A 10482-nucleotide genomic window follows, 5' to 3' on the forward strand; every position below is an offset into this window, starting at 1 on the left:
TAATAATCAGGAGTTAATTTTCATAAATCGATGACTTAAAATTTATTCCAACGTGCATCTAACGTGCATATATATATATATATATATATATATACTTATCTATTGGTCAACCGGATCTAGTTCAGATAAAGAATTTATTTTTTTTTAATCAACCTTACGTTAAAAAAATTTATTTATTAATTTATTAAAAATAAGAGTTGATCGTTAGATATCACAGAATTGAAAAGACAGCCGCTGAACCATTACCTCGGTGACAATGTTATTAAAATTGCTAAGAGTTGCTACTATAATATAATATTAATTGATAAGAAATACATGTTCGCAGTTACGAACACAGTTAATAATATTAAGGAAGTGTCATGAAGATATAATAATATTAAAAATAAAGATATATTTGAAACGTAAAATATGTAGAGGTGGGTGAGATGAGGGTGGACTGCGACATAAAAAATTTGAAAAAAACCCCTGCTTTCTAAATAATATTCTATTTTTTATCTTAAAAATACCATTATTTATAATAATTTTAGTTAAAATGTATAAATAATTTTAATTGGATTAAAATCAATATATATATATATTACTATTTTATTAAAAATCTTACCCCTTTACTAACTAACTTTGGTGAAGCCTAAAATGAATTTACGTTACTGTCCTTTTTTCTATTCACACTAAAAATAATTCAAAGGTTTATTAGTAATTTTCTTTGGTTGTTTTATATAAAAAATATAGTTCTCTTTAGTCCCATATCTTAGAATTGACAACACTATGATCAAAAAGCTTCTATAAATATTTTAGGTCGACGATGTTAAAAAATATACTCTTCTTAGTTTCTTTTATTAAGATAAGTATAATATTAAATTAAAATAATTTTTTATATAGGGAAATCCATTACAATAGTTTATTGCTGGGATTCTGACACTAGAAAATCCAAACAATTCGGATTTTTAAAGACCCAAATAATTTATATATTCGGATTTTCAAAGACCCAAATAATTTATATATTATTATATTACCGATCACACTAGTATATATAATATTCTTAGACTCGATATAAAACTGTCCTAATTTAATTGAAATTGCTCCACTTAAATTTTTTAAAAAAATATTATTATAATAAATTTAGTAAATTTTTTATATAATAAACTCCGCCCTGACGGATTGAGTTAGATTGTTAATTAAACTATGATAAACATTTAATAAATTATATCACTATGGTAAATATTGAATGAGTTATATGATATATAAACTTCATCTACAGTAGCAACCATATTCAATAATTTTGGTTAAAGTTAGCAACTTTATATTTTTGTTAAACAAAAATTATTTTTGTTTACAAAAGCAAGCGGCGACTGTTTAATTAAACCGCCATTATCACAAGTCAATTACATTTCAATTGTTATTAAAATATATATTAATGTCGTTTTCTCTCATTTTCAAATAAATTATGTAAAATAGAATTTTAAATCTTTGCTATCGAATGGGAACCTAATATGATGGCTCATCATATTAGTAATAATTGGGTTTGACAAATTCCTACGAATACGGAGCAACCATAAAATACTCAAAAGAATATTAAAATTTTGAATCAATATTGTGAAAGTCTGACTTCTTGCGTATAAATTGTAATAAATTAAAAAAACTATCACTTATCTTCAAGATTAATTAGACAAAATCGGACATCTATATTAAAAAAAAATTTAAATTTGTGAATATCAAATTTTTTTTAATATATAATTTTTCAACTGTTCATGATAAACTAAATCATTTTCCAAATAAAATAAAATAAAATAAAAATATGGAACACGTCAACTAACTCCCAGGCCGTTGAGAGAGTTAACTTCCGACCACTGAGGTACACGACAACTAAATCATTTTCCCCGTAGTAGGTCAGATGGGGACTGATAACAAAAATTAGAGTTTTATGTCGACACGAAACTTTGATTGCAAATGTTGCTTCGACTGCCTCATCGTGACCTTGACAACTAATGAGTTAGTGGAGGCTGTAATTTATGAATAAAATTGTTCTATTTATTTTTTATTAACTTAATTAAAAATATCAAAAGTAATATTATAATAATTTTAGGATGAAAAATATGCTGAGTACTATTTTATTTTATTAAAAAAAAACACACCATTTTAATTCTACCCTTTATTCTCAATAACTCTTCTCTCTCTCTTTGTTTTTTTGGCAAATTAACAAAAACAAACAGCAGAACCCAAAGCACATAAATTGGACTTCATAGCCACAAATAGTAATTGGACCTTTTGGGCAAATAACAGCAATCGACAGCCCAGCAAACACCACACACTCTTCGCCTCCGGCATTGCGTGGAATCTCGATCCGCTACGGGTCACAAATGAAGGGAGCGTCCACATTCTCGTCGCTGCAATAGAGCCCTGGCCGCTGCGTGAACCCTTGCTTCTCCAGCATCTTCCTCGCTCGGATCACCAGCTTCCGGTTCGAGATCTCGCCGCCGTTCTCCTGGAGGATGCTCTGGATCGCGTTGCTCAGAGCTCCGTACGCCCCCCCGCCCTTCCCGCCTGCCGGATTCGCGTCCGCCGAAGTTTGGTCCGATTGGCATCCGCTGACCAATATCCCGTTGTCCTGGCGTTCTCCGTGCTTGCCGCTGCTCGCGTACACCTCCTCCGGCTTCACCTCCTCGTCGTCGTCCTCCCCGCCGCCTAGCTTCTGCGTCAGGAGTTCCTGAGCCAGGCCCCCGACGATGCTCAAGAATCCGCCGCTGCCCTCGCCGTCGTTGCCGTGGCGGTGGAACTTGTGGAGCAAGAACTTCATGAACTTCTTCACTTTGGGGCTGGCGTCGTCGCCGAAAACCTCGAAGAGGGTCGGCCGGATCTTGCCCACGTCGATGTCGTCCTTCCCCGTCTTTTGCTTCAGGAGCTCAAGAAAGGTGGAGAGCGGCAAGGATCGGCTCTTGAAATATCCCTCGCCGCCGCGCTCCCGGTACTCGCGCTCGGCGGCGGCCCCGTCGTCGCCGCCTATGAGGTGTCGACCTTCATGGGGAAGGTGGATACCGCGGGACTCGAATGCTTCGTGCACAGCTTGCTTCAAGAAGGATCTGAAACCAAAGCCGGATCCGGAACCGGAACTCTCTTCCGCATGGTCCCCGTGCTTAGTGCTCTCGCCGATCTGCTCCTTGGCATGGTTGATGAGGCCGCCGCTGTGGCAGGAGTCGGAGACGATGGTAAGCCGGCAGCCTCGATGTACTTTGTCCACAAACCCTCTAAAGTCATCATCTACATCCCAAATCCCATCCAAAAATCACAAACTCAATGTTCAACGCTCCCAATACCTAATTTAGACAGGCGGAGGAAGGGAATTACATACCAGTGATGAGGTTCATGTCGCAAGGAACGATGCACTCGTCGTAGCCCGTATCATCATCCTCGCCAGTCTCAGCAGGGAGGCGGGTGCCATGGCCACTGTAGTGGAAGAAGAGATAATCGCCGGGCTTGGCGGCGGAGACGAGGTCGCCGAGGGCTCGGCGGATGTTGGCGCCGGTGGGCTGAGTGTAGGACTTGTCGGTGTCGATGAGGACGGTGATGTCTCGGTCGTCGAAGCCGAACTGCTCCACCAAGGAGCGGTGCATCCGGTTGACGTCGTTGATGCATCCCTTGAGTTCGGCCTTGGTGCCTGGATAGTTGCAACCCACCAACACCGCCCTCTTCGTCGCCATGAATCTCCCTCCCTCTCCTCCCCTTCCCTCTCCTCGCTGTGCTGCTGCTGCAGGCTGCAGCTGTTGGTTCGTCAATGACTACGAGTGGAGATAGGGACAGGCTGGCGTGGGGTAATGGATTGGTGGTGGAATTGGGTATAAAATAAATATTATTTCGGTGCCAACCAATCAACCATCCACAGCAAACGGGTAATATGTTACAATTATACGCATGGAAAGTCTGAAGAATTGGATAAAGGATATGAACTAGGAAGGCGTCAGCTGTGTATGCCACGTAAGCAAGACAAATTCTTCTATTATTGAATGTTAATGAACACCTACTAAATTATACCTTTGTTATTTGCCGACTTATATTTTCAATTCTACCACGCACAAAACATGCTAGGATCACATAAGATCACATAAGATCAAAATTTGTCCGAACATATTTCTCCTCAGTTTTACTATCTATGATTTATTTTTTAATTTAGGAACGGATTGATAGGAATATTGAAGGTGAGCTAATCGAATTAATTCTTTTGCTATCTAAATTATATTAATTTTTTCTTATTTTCATTATATTTACTAAAAGCCATATTTATTATTTATTATTATTTTTTAAAATTTAAAATAATAAAAAACTAGCCTCAATCAATATTGGTGTGGAATTATAGCCAACGGTACTACTGGTTGGTCATCCCGATTGAACTCTTGTTCGTAAAATTTTAATAAATTGTTGAAGATATATATATAGGTGATATGTTTTTTTTTATTGTTAATCCAGTTATCCAAGCCATTGATTTGTTAAATATATATTTGATTAGCTTCAATATATTTAGACACGTTATAATGTAATATATACTTATATATAAAAAATTTAATTTTAATTTACTGAAAAAATACATTCTCAGAGAAATTAAAAAGGTCTATTAAAAATTTCCGATTTTCGAAGCCCCTCTTTAGGAAAATTGCCCGCGAGAAGTTGGAAAAATCTCGGGAGTTTCTTGGGTGTCGCCATTAATGTCTTCTTCTTAAAAATCAACGGTCCCTTCTGTCGCACCTCCAGTTTTCAACCCTCGTCCTCAACAAACCTTACAACGCCACTCCCGAACCCAAATTTATGGCTGGCGTCGCGCTTCTCCCGGCGGAGACATCTCTAAACCTCCGCCTCGTCCCCTCGCCATTCTCCCAACTCAAGCTTCAAATCCATCCGCCTCTTCCCCCATCACCGGCGGTTTTCTTTTCTCGATTGCAGGATTGCAGGATGAGCGCTTTCAATCCCCACGGAGAGGAGAGGCAAGAGGATGGCGGGGATCCTGTTGCTGTTCGTGTCTCGTTCGAACCATGGTTTTGAGGTTTCGTTTCTTGTTCTCGTCTGCTGTTGCATGATTTGGCGAGTTGGGTTTTTGAGATGGCCTCGTCGGTTGCTCGCTTGTCCAGCGCCGCCGATGACTGGGGCGACCGTGGCCACCTGGCCGTTTCTGTCCTCGGTGCCTCACATGGTCGCCCGTCTTATGCCCCTGCCGGCATCATGAAAGTCCACATTCACCAGCAGAAGAAGAGGGTGGGAGGCGACGCGCCTTCCTCCGCTTCTCCTGCAGCGGATTTGGATCCGATCGGAAAGGAGGAGCGCGGAGAGTCAAGGTCATCCGCGCGACGGAGGGAGTCGCAGATCCTCAATAAGTGGGCGGCGCGGCAGGCGCGGGAGATGGTGACGACCATCGAGCGGGAGGCTCAACAAGCGGAGATCTCCACGATTACCACCACGGGACGGCCCGTCTCCGCTCGCGCAGGATCGCTTCGCCGCGAGTCGTCCTTGTCCGGGTTTCTTGAATCATCTTCCACCGCCTCCGCCGGCTGCAGCGGCGATTTGCGGGCCAATGTACGGGCTTCATCGTTGATTCAAATGTGGCGGGAGCTGGAGGCGGAGGCAGGGGCCACGACCAAGCACCAGGAGGCGTTCGGCGGAGTTGGTAGTAATGCCGAGGACGCCTGCGGTGGCGACAACAACTCTGATGTGTCGGATGCGTTGGACACATTCGGGGATTGGAGTTCGGACATGATGTCGATGGCTTCGACCGGGCCAGCGAATTCCGCATCTGCTTCTCCGATGCACGAGAGCGAGATGAGCCGTGTGGGGAGCATTGTCAGGATGCTGACGTCGAGCTATGGAGCGGGCGGCCGCTTCGTGGCGCCGCTGAACAACGACAACAATGGGTCCGGAAGAGAGAGCCCGGCGGCAGATAAGGCCGAGAGGCCACGAGGCAAGGTCTCGGGGCCGTTGGGGATGATGAATTCACGGCCGCTGAGAGGGCGAGGAGAGATGGAGAGTTTTGTGGCGAGGATGGAGCAGGAACGGCGTCGGGAGCTCGTGGCATTGGCCGACCACCATCACGTCTCACGCTTTGCCTATTGCGGCCGTCTTCAGGTGAATTCTAACAACAACAACTCAAACCATTCAGTACATTCCTAAGAAAATTCCAAATCCTCATTTCACGTCTAAATTCACACGAGAAATTTAATTCTTTTTCTTAGAAATCTGATGTATCATTGTTTGTGTTATCACTTAATGAACTATCTTCTGATGGATTTCGTTTCAGTTGCAATATGTTGCTTGGCTTTCGAGTTCCAAGTTCTAGAAATGTTTGTCTCAAATGACCATTTGAATTATTTTCAATAAGAGTAACAACAACAACAACAACAATCAAATTTTATCCCACTAAGTGGAATAAGCTATATAGATCCTTCTACGCCATTGCGTTCTATCCTCTATTATATCATCATCTATATTGAAATAAATTTTATTTTGTTTTATTATTACTAATTAAGTTTTTTTTTGTCTACATCTTCCTTGTTTGATGTGCATATTTGTCATAGTTTCACATTACTTAAATTATTCTTAATAAGAGTAATTTTGATAAAGTTTTCATGATTCAAAGAAGTAACCACTCCTTTGGAGAACAATTTCTCATGATTTTTCATAATTTCTTGTAGTCAATGCTAAAGCTCAGATCTTTCGAACGGCGAGTGGCGATACAGGATCAAATGCGAGCTCCCTCAAGAAGATTCCAATTGGATCAAATGCAAAATGGATCCACAATCTCAGTTATCAGGTACTACTAACCCACGTTTTGTGTTACACAATACAGGGAACTAGAGACTTCTCCCTTAGTAATAGAGGGCATATCAAAGAGGGCAAGAGACTCCTTTCACAATGCCTATGAGATCCTCCTAAACTATCGAAGGATTTTGGGTTGTATTGAGTCTCTGCCATTTGTATATTGATAGTCTTCTTGCACTACCCAGTTGATCCGAAACAATAGACATTACATGTTGATCTTGTTGCAAAAAGGTAAAATCCATCATCTTAACAGCCCCCACGACTGCCCCACGCCATTGAGAGGGATTAAATCAGGTACCGAGCAGGCCCGCATGTGTGAGAGTATTTTTTACTAGCTTGGATTCGACCCTTGCTCCATGGATTACATGTTGATCTTGCTTAGATGTCTAGATGCCTAACTTGTTTTTGAATTATTTGATGTTTCTAAACCTTAAAGATTTGTTTTAAAAAACCCATTTGAAAACATTAAATTATCTTGAGAGACATTATTTTGTAGGGTTTTTTTTCTTTCACTTTCTTTCATATATATGTGACTTGCTCAACACCAGGGAACGATTTAACCATAGAAGACAATGTTCTGGTAGCAAAAGGTCATTTGTGGAGAGCTCAAGCAGTGTACATATTCAGTTCCCAGCCATGATCGAAAGCACGGAGTTTCCAATAAGTGTGGATGTCCAGTTCCCTGTAAATGCTGAAAGTTCAGACACAAGCATACATGTTCAATTTCCCATGGATGCAGAAGGCTCAGTCCATGCTTCTCCTACCGACCAGTTTCCTTGTGATAAACATCAGTTGCAAGAAATAGATTCCCCTAGAGATTCAACGAGCATTCCAATGGAAGCCTGCTCGCCTATGCCTAAGCACAACGAACCACAGGATGAAAACCACAAGATTGATGGTTCTTGGGATGACAGAAATTTGTGGGTGGATAACCTTGATTGGCAAAGGCCGCTTGAATCGCTGCCATCCAATGGGTGGGAAAGTGAGGTTGCTGTCGAAGACATGGAAACTTCCCCACGGCAAGGTCTTGGGCCTCTTGGCGGTTGGATAGGCGATCAACATTCGGAGTCATGGAGATGGAGCATACGAAGAAAACCTCAGTGTTATGACTGGTTTGAGCACTTCTCAGATAATGTTGAAATAAGGGATCTCCTTGAGAGGTATATCCTGTTTCCTTCTTTCATTTTTATTTTTAGTAAATGGATTCCTTCTCGCATCATCTGTAGATAAAGCTTCACTAATCATTTAGTGTGTTTCATGCTTGATTATTTGTTGTAAATTCATTTCTCTTTTCTCTTCACTTACTCTGCATTTTGAACAGAGTTTCCCTGTGAATTAATTCCAAACAATGTATGCATTGATTCATAACACAAATTAGTCAATATATTCCACCTGCAAGAATCCTGGCGACAATGGGATTAAGAAACATATATTTTTAGTTTTTCAATTTCCAGGTATTTTAAATTCTCAGTTTGAGTTCAGATCTTTATGCACTTATGTATCACTTTCATTCGCTTTGCAGAAAAAGAGTCTCTACTTCCCTCGCAAGTGACTTTTGCAATAAGATGAACCAGTTGGTATTGTCATTTATACAACGAAGAGATCAGTATTGCTCGGATGAAAATTTTGCAGAAAACAGCATGGATTATCCATTCTGGCAACAAAGTCTTGTATACCAAAATGCCGAGCCTATTGAATCAGACTCATCGTCAATGGTACCTCTGCATTATTACAACTTGCAAGCCCCAGAAAAATGGCAGAATGCTTCATTCACAGGCCAATCATCTCAAAATGTGGTAACATGCCTTTCATCTTTGCACTCCCATTTCCATGAAAAATCTTGGTTCCTAGGATACACTATTTGTCTGCAATATAACAGGACAGGGAAGCCTTGAATGACTTGAGAAGTGAGATGACTCAAATTCATGAAGAAATTGGTGAACTGAGGCTAATGGTTCAGAATTGCATGGAGTGGCAGGACAAGCTCCGACAGTCGATCAAACAGGACATTTTGGATGCAATCAACCAGTCATCAGGTTATGGGCATTTCATATGTTTCTAATTTGCTGAATTGCACTAAGCTTTATTAACATCAAAACATGATGCTTTAACCGGAACAGCGAATTCCTCTCTCAATTTCAAAGCTAAATCTGGAAGAAGAGATACCTGCAGAATTTGCTGTCAAATGCAAGTTGACTGCCTACTTTACAGGTACATTACAACAAAACCTGCTGCATTTGCTGTCGGATGTCTATCTTCAATTAGTTTGTGACAATTCTCACAAAAATTCTTTGTTTTCTGTCACCTGCAGGTGCGGGCATATGTGTACCTGTTTCAATTGTGCTCATCAGCTGCAATGGAGCAGTGCCAAATGCCCAATCTGTCAAGCCCCAATCATTGACATCGTTCAGACAATTCCCAATTCATGAAAAACGATCGAAACTATCAACTTGAAACTGACATCAAAGTAAAAAAAAAAAAAACTCTCAGATTTTGTTTGCTGAACTTGCATGACCCTTAAGTTTGTAAAACTATAAGCCTTAGCCAGTCTCCACTTTCTTTGAACCATTGTAAGTAATCTTCTTGTGTCTTCACTACTGAAACCATGTCGATACAATAACAGGAAAGGGTTTCAACTGTTTGAGATGGATGATGTAAAATTTACTCCCCATTTAACTTTATACAAGTTTGTATTACAAGAAACTAGCTCAATGCTTCTGTTTGCTATTTCTGCAGAAGGTACATAAATGTATTGGGATTGTCAAGGAACAAAAACCTTGAACAAGTGAGGTTGATTGCTAAATTTGCCCTAAGTTTAGTATGTGACATAAATATGGTCGAGGATGTAAGTCGTGAAAAATGTGCATATGGTTTCTGCATTTTTGTACCACAGTTTCTTTTTAAACAATAAACTAATTGGTGAAATGTTCAAGTCGGAGATCATTGTTTACTATTGGTGAAGTTATAAATAAACTATTTATTTCATAACCATATTCAGGATAAAACTTACGAAGGAGAAACTGGCTGTATCTTAAGGTCATAAAGTCTTGCAAAATGTAAGGTTAAGTCAATATAATAAACCTTGATCCGACACTTCCTTGCACTAATGGGAGTTTCACAGCTGCTGTGTTAATCCATACCGTTATTATCTATAAAAATTGGTAGAGGCGCTAGCTGACATAATTGTATAAAGATGCACCGTGCCTTTACTTCGCTTCTAAACGTTGCATCAACTACTTCGCAGGAAACCATCCTTGTAGCATCTGACTTGGATTGGTCGTCGTAGAAGGTCCGAAGGATTTATGCAACAACCGCCTGTAGCCTCTTGCTTTCCTTTGCTGCTACATGGTGTAGCAGCTACATGGAGAGGTATCTGATACAACGTGTAGCAGTTAACTCTCCGTGTAGCTACGACACCTTGTAGCAGCTAACTTGGTAAGTCGTGTTTCTAGCAGCTCTATTTTCTAGCAGAGATTAACCCAGTAACCATAGTTTTCATATTGTGTATATCAACTTGATTAAAAATTATTTTCCCAGTCTTACAGTGCCATGCTTTGCTTATTCAGCCGCTCCAGCATGGTGGCCTGCCCAGCGCTCTTTGCCCGTTCGCCCTCGAGCAGCTTATCGCTCTTCTCCAGAGTGGCTTGGTGTCGGGCCATCTTGGCGTCTGTCTTATCCTGAGCGGGG

General features: G+C 40.6%; 2 protein-coding genes across 3 annotated transcripts; one reads left to right on the top strand and one right to left on the bottom strand.

Moving 5' to 3' along the window:
- Positions 1–2077: 2077 nt before the first annotated feature.
- Positions 2078–3774, bottom strand: LOC122042596 (metacaspase-5-like). Its single transcript, XM_042602775.1, has 2 exons — positions 3347–3774; positions 2078–3255 (listed from the first exon to the last, which is right to left on the bottom strand). The coding sequence occupies exons 1-2, from the start codon at positions 3693–3695 to the stop codon at positions 2345–2347; spliced, it is 1260 nt and encodes a 419-aa protein (XP_042458709.1). The 5' UTR covers positions 3696–3774; the 3' UTR covers positions 2078–2344.
- An 840-nt stretch (positions 3775–4614) lies between these two features.
- Positions 4615–9727, top strand: LOC122042597. 2 transcript variants are annotated; one of them, XM_042602777.1, is made up of 8 exons: positions 4615–5029; positions 5115–6102; positions 6669–6787; positions 7344–7955; positions 8318–8591; positions 8675–8831; positions 8916–9006; positions 9107–9727. In XM_042602777.1, the coding sequence occupies exons 1-8, from the start codon at positions 5019–5021 to the stop codon at positions 9222–9224; spliced, it is 2370 nt and encodes a 789-aa protein (XP_042458711.1). In that variant the 5' UTR covers positions 4615–5018; the 3' UTR covers positions 9225–9727. The 2 variants fall into 2 exon arrangements, with proteins under 2 accessions (XP_042458711.1, XP_042458710.1); XM_042602776.1 differs by having other exon boundaries at positions 4615–6102.
- The last annotated feature ends 755 nt before the right edge of the window (positions 9728–10482 follow it).

Source organism: Zingiber officinale, chromosome 2A (assembly GCF_018446385.1).
Source record: "Zingiber officinale cultivar Zhangliang chromosome 2A, Zo_v1.1, whole genome shotgun sequence".
NCBI classification, from domain to species: Eukaryota; Viridiplantae; Streptophyta; class Magnoliopsida; order Zingiberales; family Zingiberaceae; genus Zingiber; species Zingiber officinale.